Here is a 22,724-nt window from a genome sequence, read left to right as displayed (position 1 = left end):
GCTCTTTCAAATGTGAACTGGTGCATCGCTGACTGTGCATTGGGGGGCTGTTTACAGCACCTGGTAATGCATCAGCTGGAGGTGTTTCAGTATTGAACTTCACAAGCCTTGCACAGTAGAGGAGAATGACTCATTCCTTCCTAAGGAAGCCCTGAGCTCTGTGATAGCTCCACTTGACAGACAGTGTATGGCAGACAGGACGTACACTATCTGAATGCAAACATGCGACTCAGAAAGATCAATTACTTTGGCAGTTTCTAACCACGTTTGAATGTTCCAAATAACAAAGGGCTTAACAATTTCTTGTATGTCATGTGCTCCACCACATGCTTAGTAACTGGGAGAAATGGCCCTTAACTGGAATTAGGAGTACAGACCTTGCTTCAGATAGACTTTAAGAGAAATCTGACAGAAAAAGGACTTGCTTCCCCAGAATGAGCAATTAGTTGTCCTTGGTGAGTGTAGCAAAGAAAATTTTATTTGCAGAATTCCTGCTTTCAGATTTGAACCAAGGACACGATTAAAAAAATAAATCCAGTCCTGAAAACTATGTGAAAGAGTCTATAAATCCTCCAAAACACCAGTGAACAATCTGCTTCACCAAGCAGGCAGCCACAGACACACAAATTCCAACACTCAACCAACGCCCATACACACACTCTTCCTTGCTAATACGAGTAGGGTGCAGGACAGAGGTAGATAATAATTAATTGATGGTATAATTATTATCAGAGGTTGATAATAATCAATTATATGATAATAGATATAATATAATAATCAATTATATGATAACAATTATAATATCATATCATATCATATATAATATAATATGGCAAAAAGAGTAAGATGGGAACAGGCAGGCAAAGGCTAGGGGCATACTCAGGTGGCTGGTGTTTTCCTTCTGCCCTGACGGGCTGCTCTGCAAAGTGCTTACCGGAATCCCTAGAGCTTTTAGAATATTCATTTTACACATCGGGCAGGTACGATGGTCTAGCAGCCAGGGGTCTACACAGGACTTGTGGAAAAGGTGCCTGCAATGAAAACCAGGATATCTTAATTCAAATGCACCACAGCACAATTTACCACTTAGTACCAGAAGATTCTGAATTCTTTCAAGTGAGAGTATTTCAACTGGTGCGGTCTGTGACCCCTTCAAGGACTACAGAACTAGTCCTACGCACACAAGGCTAAAATGATTCCTGCAGCAAGTCAAGCACATGTGCACATTTCAGTGTGTTTGGAATAGAAGATGTAGATATTTAGAGACTTAGCGAAAATATACAAAATGCATTAGCAAACCTGATATTCTCTAAATGTTAAAGGCTGCCGGTAAACAAAAGCTGCTTGCTGCAAAAAAGGTAAAAATCATGTTAGTTTTTCTTAATAGTTCTACGGACAAACCTGATTACACATCGTTTAAATGTGAAGCCATTGAGGGTCTAGTATTTTTCAGGATATAGAAATAAAGAAATAAATTTAATTAGAAAACAAAAAGATACTTTTCATTTAAACAGAAAAAAACAGTAAAATGCTTTTATAAATATTCTCTTATAAATATTCTCTCTGACTTCCCTGCTCTTTAGAAGCTGCCCATCAGAGAGAGCTCCTACACAATTCCCTGAAGGAATTGTTGGTAATCCCGTTCTGAGTTTGAAGTGACCACCAAGCAACTACCTGAGCCCTGTACCTGCGGGGCACTACTTTTCCTAGACATTAATCAGGTGGAGCAACTGAAAGTTTCTTGTTTAGCTTTGCCTTTAACAAACTGATAATGACTGTAGAGATCTTTAGTGTGTGCGTGGCAGACTGTATTCTCCCTTGAGAGCATATTCTGTTACTAGGAATATTAGAAAACATTTCTTCACCCAAAGGGTGGTAAGGCATTGGAACAGGCTGCCCAAGGAAGTGGTATCTGGAGGTATTTTATGACGTGTGGATGTAGCACTTGAGGACATGCTTTAGTGGTGGGCTTGCCAGTGCTGGGTCTATTGTCAGACTTGAAATACCTAAATCTGTGAGATCCTAAAGCTCAGCCTGGAGCACAGCACATACCAGTCTCTACAAGGAAATGCAATCTCTGAGAAAGCCAGAGTCACCTAATGTACCAAAGTCACTCTAAATATTTAACTGCTACTTCTTGAGCTGAATGGGTCAGCAGATGCATTGTATCACTATCCGGGAAATTATGGCCTTCCTGTCCTTTGTATCACTTTATACAACCATGAGAAAGGGCAAACACATTCTTGGAAGTTCCATCTAGTCTAATTATATCAGTTGGCTGGGGTATCAAATCTCATTTGATCCTGTATGTCAACATGATTAATCAAATGAAGCATTGTGATATTTCAAGTTTAAGCCACTACTTTACTAACCTTACTGAAGTTCACAGCTGTACTTCCAAACACGACCTGACCTAACGGATAGCAACAAATGAACCAGATTTTGGTCTCTGTCCTGCTTAACATTTCCTTCCTTCTATCTTAGGAGGGGCATGTCCAGCACATCATCAGACAAGCATTCTGAATAGGTGAAAGCATAAAGATACATTCTTAGGCATGTCTAATTTTACATTTAGAAGTCTAACCAACAGATTTTCTTGAGTTTGTTAATTCAGTGTTAATTCATGATGTCTTACCTTTCAGGTACATGAAATAATACTGAAATTCTTGTTAGTGATTGGTTTTTTTAATTAAGAAATTAATTATCATAAATATGCATATAAGCAAACATCTGAAGCACGTTTGTACCAAAATAATCAGGCCCATTTACAAAACCTGAGGTATTCATTAATCTCTCAGAAAACAAAACAGATTTCAAAAATCTGGTTTGAATAAAAAGTACATACTTTCCACCAAGATATTTTACCATAGACCAGAAAATCCCCTTTTGTTTTTAAGTTCCAGCTTTGAAAGTCTCAGTCAAACTGGGGTTCATATCAGAGAATTTCATGATATTTGTTCATCATCAAAAGCTTGGAACACTTTCATGCCTTAAAGACCTTAAAATCTGAAGTTCAGTGTTCCTAAAGTTGGCTTCAAAAACAATATTCTAAAATAAATCCTAACAGTGATAAGTAATTTAAAAACATGACAGATCTTGTCACTTTGCACATATCAATACTAATTTAGCACAGTGTATTATGACTCCATTAATTTCAGATTTAATATGTACTATAGAGGGAACTTGATTCTTTGACAGAAAGCCACAGAATAATGGAATGCTACTGAAAATCAGATGAAGATTTGCCTTTTCAAACTTTTATACTGCATTATACAATTAGAGCTCTTATAATATCTATTTTGAACATGTAAACATTTGTGCAGAAAAGCAAGGTGTCAGGCTTTGCAGATTTGGATTTGAAAGTTTATTAGGTATAGCACTATGTACATGCTTATGGCATTCAAAAAAATGTCAATTGTTTTGTGTTCCAAATTCAGGCAAAAGAAGAGTCAGCATAAAGTAAAACAAGAGCAACTCCAGTATTTCACTGTCACATGGTAAAACAAAGATGTACAAATAACAACTGCAACAAAAATCCCTCCCTTTGCAGTTCCAACTGATGCAAGTTTTAAATGGAAGGAGAGGATAGAGCCATCATGGGTGATTTCAGAAGTAATGACCCATACAGGAAGACAGTAAGAGATATTTCAAGCTCGGGCTCAGGACATGGCTTTGACAATCAAAGTCAAAGCTAGAAAAAAAAATACAGGTTTTTTTTTCCTCATTGTGTGCAACCACATTCAGTGCAAAACGATGTTGATTTGGACAGGTTGAAAAGTTTCTCAAAAGAACTGCAATTGATTAGTTGACAGAGAGGAAGGTGAGATGTTGTCACAACCTCATACAAAAAGATGTTCATAAGGGAAAGGAAACAACCGTCCCCTACTTCTCCCAGGGATAAGAAACACAATGATGCTGTTTAAACTGCAGCAAGTGAGATCCAGGTTACACAATAAGAAAGGCTGTGCCACAGTCCAGGTAACAAAGCACTGCAATAAATTATCAGGGGGTTTGCAGTCTTCATCCCAGGAGACTGCAGAGTGTGTTGGAAAAAGCTGCCAAGAACCACGCGTGCGTTCCAGTGCCTCTGTGCTTTTCCAGAGGTGGTGGCCTTCTGGGATCTCTCCTGCACTCTCCTGGGGCTGCACATGGTTTTGCAAAGCTCATAGAACACAAAGGAAAAGAACCTCAAAGTCCCAGAGCATTCAATTTACTATTATCTAAAGAGCACTTCACATTTTTTAACTAGACATTGCTTTAGTTTGAAATGTATTTATGTTTTTTTAAAGATGCAATTTTAATAATACAAGAAAAAAAATCATGTTGCACTCAGCCCAAAATAATAATAACAACAATAATAGTAATAGTGATGATGATGATGATGATGATGCTTTCAGTACAACTATTGTAAAGTGTTCAACTTGCCCATAATTTTGAGAGACTTTTTTTCCAGATTAAGGGAAACTATTCTCTTCCCAGCTTCCACTCCTAGTCTCACCTATGCAGAAAGAGAGGAACATCCCTGATAACACTAAATAAGAGCATAAGTTGCCTGGATTAGACCTTGTACTGAAGTAAAAGATTTAGAATTTTTGTGAGAGACTGAGTAGCACTGTAGCATTCAACAAGAAGGTTTGATATTTTGGGGGGGGCGCATGTGCAGTATTACTTACTTCTGAGGAAGACAAAAGAAGATGATGAGGGTGAGAGGAAGGAATCAAAGGGAAGAATGTGTGTGACAAAATAATTTTCACAGGAAACTAATAAAAAGAGAAAGCAGGAGTGAAAATTCTCTGTTTCACTGGAGTGAAGATTCAGGGGAAAAGAACAAGCTGGAATGAGGTCAGAGAATGTGTTTATTGGTGAAAGAAATGAAACAGCAAAAATAAAAGAACCTATGAGGCACTCAGCAGAGATAAGGCTGAAAGAAATGTCTTGACTCTCTGTAGAAGTTTACTAAAGTTAGTAAAATTTTAGTAAAAGGCGCACAGGGAGCAGCAGGACCAGTACCTTCTCCAAAGCTAGAGCAGAAAAGGCAATGTTGTTTTGAAACTGGAGATGGAAGACAAGCAGAATGAAGTAGGGCTGTGACAAGAGATGTCACTCTGGGAACAAAAAACTTGGTTACATTTGATTTTGTGTCAGTGCCCTTAAAGACAACTTCAGAGATGTTTGCTACCATTAAACTTAAAACGGGCTGCAAGTCAACATTTTTTACTTTTACCAAGTGTCATTCCTTATTTATTTAATACACTCTGCAGAGTGACGTTTATTACTACGGTCAGTTGTGGGAGCTGCCTGATGAAGACAAAGAGGAAGAAGCACAAGTTCACTTGGAATTCTCCTCTGAGCTTTCCAGAGTGGGGTGCATAAAAACAGCTATCCCAGTGCCAGCAGAAAAGAGAGGACATTTGGGAAAACAGCCCAAGTTCTAGTAAACATGACTTTTTGACTTCAGAGCCCATCCACAGCTATACTGGAGGCTTAATGAGGTTCCCGTGCTAGAAAATGCACACGGCTTAACTGAGGATGCTGGAGCAGGAAAACTACAGAGTGTGTGGGTCTTTATCAAGATACAACACACTCCTACTCACTTCACAGAAACAGAAATTAATCCACTTTCCTTTTTGTTTTGGATGAGGAGATGAGCTTGAAAACAGCAGAAAGAAGCATGAGTACCATTTCATGTTTCAGAAGTTCAAACCCGTGCAAGTATGTAAAACACTGCCCTTGCAGTTTGTGTAGCAGGAAAGCCAGGGTTGGTGAAATAGCTGCTTGAGAAAGATCTTTGAGTTTTTATAATTCCAGACTGCTAAGGCTCAAACTGTGGGTATTTTACAAGACAGTTCTGCTACTGCTACCCTTTTAGCATGAGTCATTTTCTGGGTGACCTTTTAAGTCAGCCAAGAGCTAAACACCACCTGTTAACTCTGTGTTTCCTATTCACTCTGCTTGATGCAATGCTGTGGATTACAAAGGCTCGTTGAATTATGAGGTGGGACACAAGTGAAAGCTAAAGCTTAGACATATATTTAAGCTGTTGTAGATCTACCTCAAAACACTGCCTATCTCTATCATGCAAAATTTCCAAGCTTTATTCTGCTTCTGTGCAAACAGGATTGATGCCAAACCAAGGTCCACATTTTCTGGTAATTTCTCATTTTTCCATATTTCTGCTTCATGAAGTGATGTGTTTCTGTCTGCTTATAGAAAAAAAAGAGTTCGCATGCAATTTGACATTGTGGGGGATTTACAGTAGGTCAAATTTATGATTATCTGTTGTTTTGTGTTAGCCATTTAGTGATAGCAGTAAACAGATTCAATGAATCACATGAACTAACAGAAATGGACAGCTTGTAACATTCAAATGTCTACTAGGGTACAACATAGCAGGAAAATAAACAAGTATTTCGGTTTCTCAAGCCAGTGAACATGACTCAGGAGAAGAAAGAAGTTCTATTGAAAAAAATAAAATCTCTGCTCTATATGTGCAGCACTTCATATCTGCATTTCTATGGAAATCAAACCCTTGCTGTTGCTCTCCTAGGGACAACTGATCCTAGGAAATTTCCTAAGAAATTGATTTCCTCAGAGAAATCCTCCATTAGGTAACACTTCACAAATGACAGTACAACAGCACAAAGATGAATACAGCTGTTAGGAGTGGCTCGAGGCTGCACTCCTGTGTCACATCACTGTGGATGGATGTGCTGCACAGGGCATCTTCACATGAGGCATGTTTTACTCACTGCATCTCTTTCTATGGCTGGGGATTATTTCTGACAAAAGTAATCTTTTTCTCAGGCCCAGGATAACAAAAGAAGTAGCTCAATGGGGAGCAGGAGCCTGCTCTATCCCTGGCTGCTGTGGCCAGGACTCACCTTCAAGTCAGAGGCAAATTCTCCTAAGGCATTTATTCTAATTAAAAAAAAACAGTGAGGAAAACAGACGAATCAAAACTTTAGTTTAAAAATCCTACTGAAGACTTTGTTATAGGCTCAGGTCGGACAAAATTTCTGACTACCATACTAAACCCTCAGGGTCTCACCACCATCACTAGTTTCATTTCACGTTGAATAAAGAGGCATTTCAGATATCTTTACCAACAGATTTGGAATAGGCCAAAATAATAAACTCACCCCTCCCTCCCCAGTTTCTCAGGTAGTCTCATCAGTGTGAAACTGAGAGCAGAGACTGTCTTGAAGAGATTATTAGAGCTAAAAGGACATTCAATTTACCTGCAAGGCAATATCCTGACAACATCATTGGGCTTGTAGCCTTCGATACAAACAGCACAGTTATCAAAGTCTGGCTCAGTCTCCTACAGGAAAGAGAATATTCATCATATTCATTTTTTATTTTGTTAGCTAATCTCTTCATACAAGAGCCTATGTGACAAAGTAAAACAGTCACTGAAGCAGATTGCAAATCCAGTAATGCATTTCAAAACCAGCAAGTCAGATTTTCTGACATGTTTCCAGCTGGAAACTTGCACTTGGAAGCATGCAGATTTAGTTAGTATGTTTTAACTTTCAGAATTTTCTGCATCTTGAACCAAATCCCCCTCTCCCCCACCTGAAGGACATAGTAGCTAAATAAGCAATTGGCATTTCTGTTCTGCCTCATTGTCCCAGAGGTCTGAAGGAGTCCTCAACACAGAGTTTAATTTAGTAACAAGCATTTTGAAAAATTACCTTGTCACCTTTCCTGATCGTCCTGACTTGCAGCTTGCTGATTGCTTTCTTCGCAGCATCTCCAAGCCGGCGCTGCAATACAAAATTTGCTCTTAAGCAAAGAGCATCTCTTAATGCAGAACTCAATACTTTTTCTCCCTAGGCTTCTTAATAATTTTAAGTACATGTAACAGGACAGTGTAAAAATATAAACATAATAATTCATAAAAAGGGCACAGTAGGTGTGCTACACTGCAGCAGTGACTACCAATGTGGGTAACAAGTCCATTATTTGGTTATCCTACTTCTTCCCTCTCTTTTTTTAATGACACTTGTTAAAAAAAAAATACTGGGCAGTTAGTGCAGTGAATACTGAACTTTATTCTTTCATTGTTCCATAACCCATTCTTGGTCTTCAGCAAGATACAACTTCTGAAAGGGACCTGTTAATTTTTTAACAACAAAACCTCTGAATAATCTCTCCTGTCTTTTTTCCTGCAATACAGATTTGCCTATTTTATAAAAACGAGGTGGAAGCATCTGCAGTTTCTTACAGGTAAAGCACTATATAGTCCTGCAGTAACATCCTGTCCATACATAACCATTTGCTCATTCTTTGCCTTTCTATCATTCCCTCCAGTGGACCATAAAATGATTACCATGTGATAGAGTTTCTGACTGTTCTCCCATATTTCCAAAACACTGTTACTGTGCTGGCAGGGTCACAGCCACCAGGATTAAAGTATGTAATAACAGCCTGACACAAAACACCCTGTCCTCAGACACTGAAGATGGACATGTCTGCTCCTTGCAAGAGGCTGGGAACATCACAGGGCAGTTCACACAGTCACTGGTCAGCACCCTGTGCTACGCAGCTTGCTCCTGTATCAGTGCTCCAGGGACTCGGCTGCTCACTTGTGCTAATGCAGCAACAAGGCAGTCTGGAGACAGACTCACAGGCTGGAAAAGTCTTTGGGAGGTCATGTATTCCCACCCCCTGCTCAAGGCTGGGCCAACTTCAAAGTCAGAGCTGTGTTAGTCAAGTTTTGACTATCTCCAAGAAAGGAGATTTCACAACCTCTGCGGATAATTTGTTCCAGTGCTTAACCAATCTCAGCCTTTTTTCTTCTCTAAACATACTAATGGAATTTCCCTTTCTGGTAATTTGTGACCATCACCCTGTGCACTTTCAGGAAGAGGCTGATTCTGACTCCTCTCTGACCACCCTTTTTGCAGCTGGAAGCAGAGCCCTTCCTCTTCCTCGGCTCCCCACCCAGGTTAGTATGCTCCCTTCACCCCTCCTCAGATGCCCTGTGCTTCTGCCTCCAGACCACACTGGTGACCCTGCTTTGGGCACTCCCCATTTTTTCTATGCCTCTCTCACATGGTTTCATGCAGCAACGCCCACTCCAATGTCTTCTTTATAACAGTTCATGATACAGTATGTTCCAATTTGCCACCAATAAATAACTTGAACTCTTCCCTTCCCCTCCCCTCCCCAACCACATTTCCAGCCATGTGTTCCTAGAGAAGAGAGAGACTTGGGGCCTTTGGTGATTCAGAAGACATTCAACTTTCTGAGCTGGGAAACTCTTGTGCCAGAGTTCAGAGGCGCCTGTCAGCAGGAAGGATTTCCAGCTGGAGAGGGTGAAAGCATGAGGCCAAAAACAGAAGGAATTTTGATGTTTATAAGCTGATTTATATTTATACTTATGCTATTTATATTTAAATTTATGTGTATATTTATATTTATATTTATATTTATATTTATATTTATATTTATTTATTTTTTAAGTTGAGACCTAATCACCACACAGATATGACCAGTAAATTGCCACTTTGGTCTTCAGATTCAATTAAAATCACGGGATTAAATTTAGAGAGTAAGCTGATTGGATTGGAAAGGCTGACAAAACACATACAATATTGAAAGCAGAGTGCAATTTCAGATCTGGCTAAAAAGGTGAAAACAATCTTGGCTATCAGGAGATTTACATATGAGTTTCCAGCAACTTAATTATTGTATGTGAAGGAGTATCTTGTAGTTAGACAATGTCTCTTTCTGTGGTCCATTTTTCTCAGAGTCTTCCTTAAATAAAAGAATCAAGGAGAGTTGGAAACATTTCTTGTCAGCTATTTGGTTCTTTAATGTAAATCAAAGATAGCCTGATAACATACAGCAATACAAGAGCCATTATGTCATGCTTCAGAAAGTGCTTGTGATCCCTTTTTATCATTATAATTACTTTAATAAATGAAATGTCTCAGTTCTTTTTTGCACACTCTTGAAGGGGAAAGGACAAGATTAAAAACTCATGTACATCTTTGATCTGCTTGCTTTCATGTTTGCTTTCTCTTATCTATTGTAAACAGATAAAGTTCATAACTTACATGTAAATGAGAGTCATTTAGTTTTTGAAAGAACAGGAATTTCTTGGACTAAAGTCATACTTTCAAAGGATTCTCCCACTTGAATGCAAGGCATGCTATCAATAACCAATTATTTTTCCTAAAAGATAAGAGGCATTACAGCAGTTTAAGGGTTTAAAGTGAGGCTTAGAGATTTACAGTCATAAATCTCATAATCTCATTAGCAATGCTGCAACATTCAGTACTGGACTGGAAGGAGTTAAGCATGTCAGATGCAGTGGTCTTGAGGAGATGGCAATGCTCATTAAAAAGGAAGGACAGTCGCATGGAAAGCACCACTTATGTGTTCCTGAGAAAGTAAATGATTGTAAATGCTGTGGAAGAGAAGTTACAGTAAGTGCTTCTCCCTTAATGGCCTTACTAAACTTTCATCTTTGCAAGGAGATCACCTTGTGCCTTGTGCAGAACGAGACGCATCACCAGCATGAGGTATCAGACACATCTATCCACAGACAAAGGTTGCCGATTCCATCATGAGAAGCATCTTCCCAAACTGCTTCAAAGACTGACATCCCTATTCAGTGGCCCAAACCTCTCATTCCAAGCCACATCCACCAGTCTTTCTTCTCAGATAAATGCTCTACATGCTGACAGTCACACACTAAAGATTAACCTAGGACACGAAAGATCCTCCTCAAGTCCAGTGCAATAGGCCTGCTTTGGCTTCCACTGTCCTGCAAAGCTTAAGGAGTCCAACCAGTTTCAAAATGACTGTGTAGAAAACTTCCTCTGAACAAGAAGCCAATGGAAAGAAGGGACATGGAAAAAATGTGGTAAATAAATCTGGCACTGAAACATTATCCCCTCTTCATTTTCCCATCTCACAAACAATAAAAAGAGAACCCTACTATTACTGGTGAAATATGAAATCTGACAGACTGACAGGGTTGGTTTGTTGTTGTTGTTGTAGCTGTTTTTAAGTCTGTGCCCTGGCTGTTACAGGGCTGTAACATCAGGTCATATTTTGCGGAATTATCTCTGGAACTTAAATTGTCATGTAATTCTAAACTGCTTCTAATTAGCTCTGCAATGTGATGTTTCTTGATTTAAACAATTTCCACAGCCTTTTACAAAATCTCTCAACTCTCATCTTCAGGAGCCCTCCAGGAACAAGCTGCTGAGGAAACAGATTTTCTTACACAAATTTATTCTCTTCATGACAAAAGGATTTATCATCAAGGCAACGACCAACTTCCTGGACATCTTGTTAGGTGGGAAAAAAAAGGTTCAATCATGTGAACATTACTACCTATCTTCTACTTCCATATGTAATGTACAGTTGTCTGTGCTAGAGGTACTCTTAAAAATTAAACGTATTAAAATAAAAATTGATATCTCTCCATGTTTGTAGCTGACACCCTGGTTGTAGGTGCACAAGCCCATAGTGGAAGACAATTCTGTGCTCTACTGCATTGATTCTCAGCCAAGCTGGGATGAATAGGCCCTGGCATTCAGCAAGAATCTTTGAAATCCTGATTCTCCATCATCAAAATCAGGCACCTGATTGGAGTACGCTGTGTCTTCCTTCTGGTATGGGAACTTAGATTTTGCACACACGATGAGCAAGAGCGGTGGCTGAAGATGTAGATGGACTATGTCCAGGTTTCCTCTCACTGTGGAGTCACAGGAAATGATTCCAGGAGATTTTTCAGTCTTTCTAGCTGCCTCTCTCAATGGCTGCACTCATTGCTTTCTTGATGGATAACTAAATCAGTTCGTTTTGGATTTACTGCTTGCTCAGAAACTTACGCCTAATGAAAGAAGGGAAGAGGACCTGGACAGGAGAGTCACCATATAGAGAAGAACTAGACAAAAGTGTTTATGAGGCTTGACAAAAGGACAGTACGGTTTTAATCAGAAATTTGTGATCCCATCCTTGAGCTACAAGAAAACGTGTCATAGAAAAAAAAAACCCAGAACTTGATGGAAAACAAAAAGGAACACTCATGGGAAGGGCAAGAGCAAGCTGAGCTCTTCTGAACTACCTACATCGTTATATTCCATAGCCAGCACTAAAATAAACAAAACTAAAAAGCCACAGCAGCTCGTTAACACAAATAATAGAGTTTTGTTTATATATTGCTACTATTTTCATATGAAAAGAGCTAATAAAAGAGATTAGATGTCAGACAAAACTGTATGAAGACTTTTTAGGTTGCCCCTTATTATTGCCCAGTTTTGCCCTCCAAAATAATAATATTAATAATTAATAATATGCAATTACTTAGGAGGCATCCTTTCTAATTCTTCTAAAGAACAGAACTAGTATAATAACCATGTTATTAAAACCTCTCCATAGGACAACTGCTTGTGTACATGTGGTTTCATTCAAACTTTGGAAAGAAAACAATGAAAAGGAAATATGTTTGAACATATAAACACATTAGTTTCAAACTATAACATATTACCTGAATGAGCTTCTTATTTTGCTGAGTTTCATGTTTATGTATGTCTATTTACACTGCTAAGCTGCCTGTATAATTACTTGACTGAAAGTACACTTACTCACACACACAAATTAGGCATGCATGTGCTTTTGCAGACAAAGCATCTAAAAATTATCACAGCCGTTGCAGATTCACAGTGAATCTGCTGCCAATGATGTTCAAATTCCAGCTGGGATAGTCTCATTCTTGCTATCCAAAATTTCAGAGTGTATATTTAAATGGAAAATACATTCTTTCTGTCTGGAAATACAGAGTATCTGCTCTCTATCTCAGAGGATGCTTGAATTTCAGTGGGGGAAAGCGAAGGGTTCCTAGACGTCAAGGGTTTGTTACAGAGCATGTAGAAGGGCTTTTCACCACAAAATGATTATTCCTACTCTGAGTTTTACCTTTTCTGCAGAATAAGCAAGGCAACCCTCCTGGTCCTGACAGTAATTTATTGAGGGTTCAGAAACCTCTCTGAATTACAATGCATTTTTTACAGTGCAGTAAAATGGTTATCTCTTCAAATTTCATACATTGATGACATTTTCTACCGTACCATTAGAATTAAATGTACAAGCCTCAGCTTCCCAGTTCTGCTGAGATAGTTGCATCTGGCCAAGAAAATATTAAATTTATTATTATTGTTGCTATTATTATTCACTGCTGAACTACCATAAAGATGGGCAGTGCTTTATAAAACCACTGCTACTGACTTCTCCTCAGCTCTATAGGCTTTTTATCTCTTTCAAGGGCTTTGGACAAGATGCCAAAACCAATAACAATGGTTTCATAACATTAGTGGCTATCACTACAGTCCTGTTCAGTGATCATTGTCAAATGAAGAGGGACAAGTTTGTCTTTCTAGCCCAAGACCCTTCTAAGGAAGCGTTAAAGTGAGAATAGGTTTTTTTTCCCTTTCTTCACTTATCATGAACATTGCTTCACATACACATACCCCACAATGTTTTAGTCAGCAGTTTGATCTCAAGGGTCCTTAGCTATATACATTGTTATGACTTTTGGCTATATATACCACAACAATATTTTCACAAAAAACCATCACCTTTTTGTCTATTTTTTGTGTTTTGCATAAGGAAATAAACCCATAATATACATACATTTTTTTTCTTGAATCCCATCTCTATTGACATAAGTCTTGGATTTTCCCAGCCAGATTAATTTTTATATTCCTATTCTTTTCACTGTCTTGGGTTTTCTTTTGGTTTCCTGTTTTTACTGTGCATCAACAATTTATTTAACTTCTACTTCTGCAATAAGTCCTGTGGTGATTTTTGGAAACGCAAACGGTTATTCCAGGCCTGCTCACCTGATTTCTGTCTCTGGCATTTGCGTAGCGGAATCTCTGGATGTAGTAGAAGACCAGCCATGCCAAGGAGATGATCATCAGCACAATGAAGGAGATGGAGACAAACACCACTGAGGTCCGGCTGACGTATTTCTGCAGGTTGCGTGTCCCGATGGTTATGTACATCATCACAGTAATGTTCCTCTCCAGGAGGCTCACTATCTCTTTTCCTTTGGGTTCAGGAATCATTATTGCTACAACATCTTCTAAGCCTATCAGACAGAGAAAGAAAAGGAAGCTTAAGTAAAACAAGTGATCACCAAACGGCAATCATAGAATCACAGAGTATCCTGAGTTGGAAGGGACTCACAAAGATCACTGAAGTCCAACTCCAGGCCCTGCACAGGATATCCCAAGAATTCCACCATGTACCTGAGAACTTGGTCCAAATGCTTCTTGTGCTTTGTCAGGCTTGGTTCTGTGACCACTTCCCTGGGGAGGCTGTTCCAGTGCCCAACCACCCTTTGGGTGAAAAATCTTTTCTTTATATCCAGCCTAAATCTCCCCTGACACAACTTCATGCCATTTCTTCAAGTCCCATAACTGCTCACTGGAGAAAAGAGATCAGTGCCTGCCCCACTGTTTCCCCTTCGGATGAAGTTATAACCACAATGAGGTCTCCCCTCAGTCTCCTCTTCTCCAGGCTGAGCAGACCAAGTGACCTCAGCCACTGCCCATACAACTTCCCCTCAAGGCCCTTCACCATCCTCATGGCCCTCCTTTGGACACTCCCTAATGGCTCCATGTCTTTTTTACATTGTGGCACCCCAAACTGCCCCCAGCACTGGAGGTGAGGCCGCCCCTGTGCAGAGCAGAGCAGAGCAGGACAATCCCCTCCCTTGCCCAGCTGGCCATGCTGTGCCTGATGCCCCCCAGGACACAGCTGCCCTCCTGCCTGCCAGGGCACTGCTGACTCAGATCCAACTTTCCATCGACCAGGACCCCCAGGGCCCTTTGCACAGCGCTGCTCTCCAGCCTCTCCTTCCCCAGTCTGTCCCCCAGTGCATCCAGGGCTGCCCCATCCCAGATGCAGAATATGGCACTGGCAATTGTTGAACATCCTATGGTTGGCGATTGCCCAGCTATCTGATTTGTCCAGCTGCAGCAAAAAAGTAACAAGAAAGCAGTGCTTTCTTCTGCTCTTCCCTTCTGTTTACCAAGAGGGAAGTCAGATGGATCTGGTGAAGGTTTCAACTGAAACCAGCGACACAGTGTTTTTCTACATACTAATCTCAGTGAGATATGTAAAATGTGTTCCATGGGTTGACATAAACACAGATTTCTAGCACTACTGAGGCTTATCTCAATGGTATTGCTGTAAACACTGCAAAAAGGAAGGTACACTGCATCCAACACTCCCTATACATTCATCACAGTCTGTTTTGCAGGGTCATGAGTCTGTCAGAGAAGCCCCTCAAAATTCTGCATTCAGATCAGAAACACTTTCAATCACAGATTTCCACATGGTTTCACAACTGGAATATGCCAAAGCATCACTGTTCTTGCACCGGGCTGGCAACCAAAGAGCAGCTCAGCATGTTTCCAGTGGCTCCCCACAGCCCAAGCCCATACAGCAATTTGGGACTCTCTGCTGGGAGCTTGACTCTCCAACTGACACAAGTTTAAAATCAAGATCAAATTCCACAAAAAATTGTCTCTGCAGCCCAGATCAGCCCCAGACACAGTGTGCAGCATAGCCCCACAAGGATGCACATCAGCACAGCTGAGGCAGCAAAATCCCACTAATGGGATGAAGTAGGGACTTCCTATAGTCCTACCAAGCCTTCTATCATGACCCTGTGAACTGGGCTCTCCACTGATCTAGCTCCACACTAGTTTTCCTTTCTGTACAGCACTGTTTGATGTTACTTCCATCACACATTGCTGAAATGATTTTCTTTTCTTTTCAATTTTCAGTCCCCTGTGTACATGAAATATATGTGGTCTGAAATTATCTGGGATTCACCAGGTTGTTAAATGCCTTTTATGGCCTCACAAATAAACTATCACTGCTTTACAACTTAATATTAGGGATATTCTGTTCTTTCACTTCATGAAACAAGCATGTAGACAATTTTTACCTAAACTATGTTTTGCAGTAGCCAATTGTTCTAAGTAGTTAAGAACCGACAGGGTATATTGTAATGTAAAAATGTGCTAGGAACAACAGCAAATGAAATGATCACAAACTGGCATTTAGAAGTGGAGGTGTGGGAGGGTGACTTGCATTTTCAACAGCATCCCTCTCCCTCCAAGCTGGTATCCAACGTGAGCTTCACCAGTGCAGTACTGTATGCTGGTCTTCAAAGTCCAGCTCAGATGTTTCTTCACTAAGAAACCCTGGGAGGTATAAACCAGGTTTTCAAATAGATTTGGATGCTGAAGGCCATGAGGTGTTCGGCAGGACTTTGGATATACACAGGGGGGTGGTGTTCAGCAGAAAACACTAATTGTGGTGAAAACTTTATAAAATTCTGCTGGATAAACTGGAGGTACTGAAATAGCTGTGGCAGACTGCTGCTACTCACAGAAATCTGCTATGAAGCTGAGAACTGAACCCTCCTTTCTCAAGTCTCAGAGTAGAAGTCCAAACCCCACCCCTCTTCCTCTCATGAGGCTTTCCATCATAATAATTCCCTGATAGGAACAGGTCAGTCAATGAATAGGGAGGATCAAACATTTGGCCGAGTCAGGAGTTTTAGATATTCATGATTGGAAACTTAACCTTCCTGTTGATACTCTTCTATAAAGCATTATTGTTTTTCAGCTATTCTCTTTTATTTTTTTCTACCAAGAGTTCACCATCAGCAGTCAAGAGAAAAATAGCCTTGCAACTCTTCTGATACCTATTTATTACAAAAGGCTAATGCAAACATTACCCTAATGGCCTAGAGAGAATTTGCCAAGTCTCAAAGTGGCTGAGAAGGGCACTGGTGCCATACCAGTAATTTTCCTGCAGTCAAAAAGACAAATTGTCTGGAGCAGGGCTTAGCTGTCCACATGGCTTCCTTTGTTGTTTTCCTCATCTTTTAAAAGAATAAAAATTTTAAATTTATTCTACAGGAAAACCAACGCACCAATCTCATGCATAGCCAAAAAGAACCCACAATTCAAAAATTCAACAGTCAAAATTGCTGAATTTATTTAGCTGCTCTCAAAAGTCACCACTCTGTCCAACTGACTTATCCAGTACTGATCTTTAATATCATTGTCAGTACAACCCAGGGCATTGCATGGATATCACCTGAAAGCCTATAAAAATGGAGATAGAGGCAAACCCATATCCAGTAGAAAATACAGGTAGTGTCTTAAAGATTTAATTAGCTTGAATCTTGTGTGCCTTTAAAAACATTAACATTGTGTTTAATTATGTTCAATTATATTATAGTTTATTATGTTTAGTATAGCTTTAATATATTTCTGGACACAGGACACTAAGCAAATTGACATGGATATATACTAAATAAAGCAGTTTTGAAATGCAATGTAGAAGACACTTATTTCAAGAGGAAAGCAGCTGCTTTTACTTATTCAAACCCTTAATACATTAAAATTTCAGGCTACCTGGTTATTTTCTTGGAAAACATTACCACTTTTAATGAAGTATTACTGGACAAAATAATCAGAGCAGTGACAAATAATAATCAGATTTATTTTTATGTTTTACTGATTTTATGATAATTTCTCCAAGACACTATAAAGAATGCTATTTATCGATCATGTTATTAAGCTATGTTTTTAATCTCAAATATGTACATATTAGGAAAAAAATAAAAGAAAAATAAAGTAATTTATTTATCCTTTCTCCCTTTTTAAACAAAATATTTGTATTATCTCATTTTCACATAAGCTGCAACATACATAAAAAGTATGCAACATCAGTGTTAGAGGTGCATTTTTATGCCCAAGTACACATTTGCTCAACAGATTTAAAAAAGAGAAAGGATCTAGTAACATGTACTGATGCTTCCCTGGGAAGTTAAATGCTACCACTGCCTTTCATTAAACACACCCACAGTGGGAACTGCATTTTGTGGCACTCTTGTTCCCTAACACATTTCTTTTCTTTTTCTGGCCAACATTAATGCAGAGTTTGACATGAATTTTTAAGCAGCTGTCAGGATGAATCAGAGTCCATAAGTCATAGGTATTCAGGCTGCAGTGAATGGATTTTATACTTGGGTTTTTTTTTGGCTGAGGAAACATTTCACATATCAGTGTTCTCTCCTAATGAGCCAATAACAAAACAAGTAAGGTAGAAATTACAGGCGTTTGGGATGATTTAAGTAATTTTAACTTGCTGAAACGTACCTGCCTAGTCGAATATTTCTGGGTGGAGAAAACGCATGCTTCGGAAAAAGATCCATAAGACCCTCTCCAAACCCACCCTCTCCATGCAGTACTTGGCTATGGAAATACATTTTAGCAGGTATGCCTTCATGCAAAACCTGCAAACTTCAAGGGTAGCCATCTATTCACTAGTGACAAAGAAAATGAAAGACTTTAGCGCAGTAACAGTGGCTTTTGTAGAAGAAGTGAACAGGTTTTCCACCCAGAAGATGTACATAAATGCTACATTTGGCTGCAGGCTGTGCTTACAAACCTGTGGTATTCCTTGATTTTGCTCTGGGTGCTTTCAGAGGTGACACTGAACACAGTCCTCTCTTCTCATTAGCAGTCAGGCCCAGCAGTGGCAGGGCTGCTCCTTTAGTGCTTTGTCAGTTTTTGATGGAGACTCTAAACTCTGGTCTTTCTGACACATTTTAGAATAGGCAGTTTAATTCTTCATGCTTGGCAACAGCTGGAAGTCAGTCAGAGAAGTTAATTGAACGATTTGAATAGAATTTCAATTTGGGAGGCACATAGAGTCTTCTCTCCAAGATATCCTATCAAGATATAAATGAAGATTTGTCTTGTAGATCAAAATCAACCAGTAAAGTGCTTACTTTTACAGATTTTGTAAGCGAAAATCCAAACACTATTTTGAATTCAGAAATTGCCCAGTTTCAATCTGGCTCAGAGCCCAGGAACAGAAACTTTACAGGAAGGTGCAAGAGCCTAAGCAACTCTTCCTTACTTCTTGAAGAAATTATTTCATTTTTAGGAATCCATTTCAGTAACCAGCAGCTATTGTAAGGAAATAAAACAGACACAAATCTAACCAATTCCACATCCCACCCAGGCTCAGCCTGCAGTGCACCCTCTGCATAAGGACTCATTGTGCTGCCAACCACTGAGCTCTCCTGCCACAGCTTGTGCTGCTGCCTACTTCCCTGGGAATGGATTTTATGCTATGGTCTGGATGAAAGCAAATTTGGAGCAAATAACAGGCATTTGTTAAAAAATACTATTTTTTTCCTCTCCTGAACAGCAACTCAGCTGAAAAACTACTACTGAAGAGAATGAAGATGACTCCATGGTGATGGTGCTGTGGTGATTGTCTAAGCTATAGACAAGAACAGACTGCTTGGCCATCAGAAGATGCTACCTTTTGTTGCAGATACTGCTCTCTTTAAAAAGAGTATTGGTTTGTATTTGTGTTTGGTATCTTTCCAATGAAGTTTCATGAGAAATGGTATATAGGTTAATGAGAATGCCTGTGTGAATTGCCCTAATATCACAGAATCATAGAAAAGTTTGGGTTGGAAGGGATCTTAAAGATCACCTAGTTCCAACCTCCCTGCCATGGTTAGGGATGCCATTCATTAGATCAGGTTGTTCAGGACACCATCCAAGCTGGCACTGAACTACTATCTCAGTTGCAAATTTGCCCTTGAACTACTATCTTCATAACTGCAATGAGGATTCCAAGTCTTTATGAGGATCCACTGAGAGCTCAAACTCAGTTCTTCTATTCTGTATGGTGCAATTATACAGTGATCAAAATAACAGCTGCTACCTGTTTTTATTCTTGGAAAAACCCAACAACTTAGCCTTACATTTTTGAGAACTCAAAAAGCAATATTTTCAAAAACCTGATCTCTGAGCTTCACCCAATATGGGGAAGAAGAAGCGTAATATTGTTTAAACAATGTCCTAGAAACTTTTGTAGGCAAACAGGGAAATATTACACTACTAGTAAGAAATCAAAGTGGGTAAAAGGACTGTTCCCTGCAGGAACTTTTCCCTACTGGGCATTCAAGGCATTGGCCTCAAAGTGAAGTATTAATAAATGATACTATAGGAAAAACATTGGCAGGAGAAGAGCAATATACAGTAAGTGGCAGTAATACATAGTCAACACATCATGTGTCACAGGTGAATGACTACAGCCTGTCATCTATAATCTCTTATATAAACTGTCTCAGTGCCAGAGGACTAGAAAGGACACCAATTTCTAATGAGGTTTCATAACAGATATGAGCAGCTACAGATCAGCTTGTCCCAAGTTATTCAGTGAGATTCCTCACCTAAGATGCTTAAGCCAAAAAGGTAGCTGAATAAAAGAAGAAGGGAACATAAGGGGTTAAACCACAGGATCTAGGTGTTAACATGAGAACATAAGGGGTTAAACCACGGGATCCAGGTGTTCAAAACATCCAAGAACAACTAAGTACAAAAAACACCTAGGGATCACAAACTGCTGAAGGCTGGGAGAGCCATTCTGGACAGGCAGGATTCAATGTTTACCCTGTGCTTATTCTCTTCCCTATGCAGCTGCTGTTCATCATTATGAGAAACACCATCTGAGACAGACAGATCTTTGGTCTCAAACCATAGTTTTGTTTTAACACTAACTGGGAACTGAAAGTTTTAACTCCTGTGGAGAGAAGAAAGATTAATTCAAGTCATGACACCAAAACAACAGGGCCAAAGTCAGAGGTCTGACTATACCAAGAAGTCTCTGTCTAAGCCGAAATAGGGAAACCGTACCTGCCTCTGAGAGCAGTGATGAACAAGGAAAGACAGAGGCTGAGGCAGTCGGCGCCTCTTGCTTTTCAAAACCCCAGTGAGGGACTGACCCAAGGCAGAAGGGTGCATTTCTGATGTGGAGGCAGGAGGGTGGGCTGATGGCTCTGAGCTCTGTACCATATATGTGAACACCAAATGTCCCCCACGGGGGTATGAACACAGCATAAAGCAGAGGAAAGCAGCAGCAACACATGAGGTGACTGCACCCTCCATCAACCCCCATGCTGAACATCACACTTGTCTCCTGCAGATGGGCCTGGCCACCTCTTCTCTCAGTGCCCATCCCATAAAGGTGTTACTGTCACCAAGGGCAAGGACTGGGAAGGTTTTAGGAAGGATTTCAGCCTACAGCATGGGAAAGCTGCAGAGCAGGACGCAAAAGTCTTTGTCCACCTGCTTCTGCGATCCACAGGCACTGCCATCCTCTGGGCACCCCCATGCAGCAGCCTCTCTGCCCTCACACCCTGTTGGGTGGAGGAGGAGAGATGCCAGCAGAACAGCAAAACAGGAATGCCACTGTTCTCTGTTCCCACTGCTAAAACTGAGACACACTGGGCAGGCAAAGTTAACGCCCTTCTGGGGCGTCCAGCCTGAGAAGAAAAAAATGTAGGGGAAGGCGAGAAGCAAATACAGCCTAGCAGCACATAGTCCTGTTTTTGTGGATATCAAGCTACTGAAGCTATCAGAATACAAGACTTCACTATATAATCTTTCTTTTTTTACTCTAGAGGCCTTGCTTTGCAATGACATAGGAGTTTTCATCTCTACCCACCAACATTTCCAATTTGTTTTCCTTGTTACAAAGCAGAGAGATATTTCCTTCAACTTACCCTCTCACTAATTTCCCACTTCTCCTTGGCACTGCTAGCACTTGCCTTGGTCCTTTACCCATCTTCCAAAACATCTAACTATAAATCAGGTTTCCTTTAAAAGGCAAATGCAGTAACCATGGAGAGAGCAGCGACACCTTTTCCCTACAGAACTTTTCCCATTTGCAAAAGAAGGAAATTAGGAAATTCTTTTACTCAGACTATTTTTTTTCCTCGGACAATATAATTGCTGTGAAACATTTGTCATTGCAGAAGCACAAGTATCTATCAGGATAATTAAGTAGCAGATGGGAAAAAAGATGCACTGATGTATATGACTGATTACAGTATTTAAGTAAGGGATGTAAAAGCTTGCTATTCTGTCCTGAATTGGACAACAACAACCTCCAGGAGAGCTGTTCTTGGTTAACTTCTTTTGATGCTAAATCCAGGAGAGGCAAGATGCTTCTAACTATGATCTTTCCTGTGGAAAGCAGCTTCAGACACTTTATTGCTGTTAAGGGACAAAGAAATTTCTGTTCATGTTTTTGCAATCAATGCTGAGCTTGCCAAGGCTGTAAGAGCCCAGAATATATTGACTTTCTCTAAATTTTATGCAGCAAATGCAGCAAAGGAAAAAGAAGTAAACAGCTACAAAGCTCACAAAATCAAATTCAGCATGATAGCTGCATTTTTCCTGGGCTTCTTTCCTACAGTATCAGCTCATCAGTCTGCTGAACTAACCAATGCTAATGAACCAATGTAGTGATACTTATTTATACTTAATTACAGAAAACAGGCTGTTCTTCAAGAGGTTTTCTTAGATCCCTGCCCAACCTAAGGCAAAAATTGTCGAGACACTGCTATCTTAACCAGGATAGTATTTCATTATAATTGCTAAGCCTTTTTACTGAAGATCTCCCTAGAATTTTTCCCCAGTTTCTAAACAATATATATACTGCTAATGGCATATGCCACTTGCTTTCTGTATTGGAATTTGCACTGGGATGCTTATGGGTTTTTTTATGTACTGGGGGCCAGAATTACTCCTTCATGTAGGCTTTACAGCTCAGCTATGCTCCAACTCTGACCAAAATATGCT

At 39.9% G+C, this 22,724-nt stretch overlaps 1 protein-coding gene across 1 annotated transcript in view; it reads right to left on the bottom strand.

Moving 5' to 3' along the window:
* Positions 1–22,724, bottom strand: part of RNF150 (ring finger protein 150) — a 112,754-nt gene that overhangs the window by 30,650 nt on the left and 59,380 nt on the right. Inside the window, exons 2-5 of the mRNA XM_068188037.1 lie at positions 13,863–14,113; positions 7,695–7,766; positions 7,239–7,321; positions 935–1,031 (exon numbers count right to left, since the gene is read on the bottom strand). Coding sequence (XP_068044138.1) covers positions 935–1,031; positions 7,239–7,321; positions 7,695–7,766; positions 13,863–14,113 — 503 coding nt within the window. The remainder of the gene's footprint in view (positions 1–934; positions 1,032–7,238; positions 7,322–7,694; positions 7,767–13,862; positions 14,114–22,724) is intronic.

The sequence above is a fragment of the Anomalospiza imberbis genome, chromosome 4 (genome assembly GCF_031753505.1).
Source record: "Anomalospiza imberbis isolate Cuckoo-Finch-1a 21T00152 chromosome 4, ASM3175350v1, whole genome shotgun sequence".
In the NCBI taxonomy this organism is placed as follows: domain Eukaryota; kingdom Metazoa; phylum Chordata; class Aves; order Passeriformes; family Viduidae; genus Anomalospiza; species Anomalospiza imberbis.
Note: the sequence above shows the minus strand (reverse complement) of the source record. Positions and strands in the feature narration are given on the sequence as shown.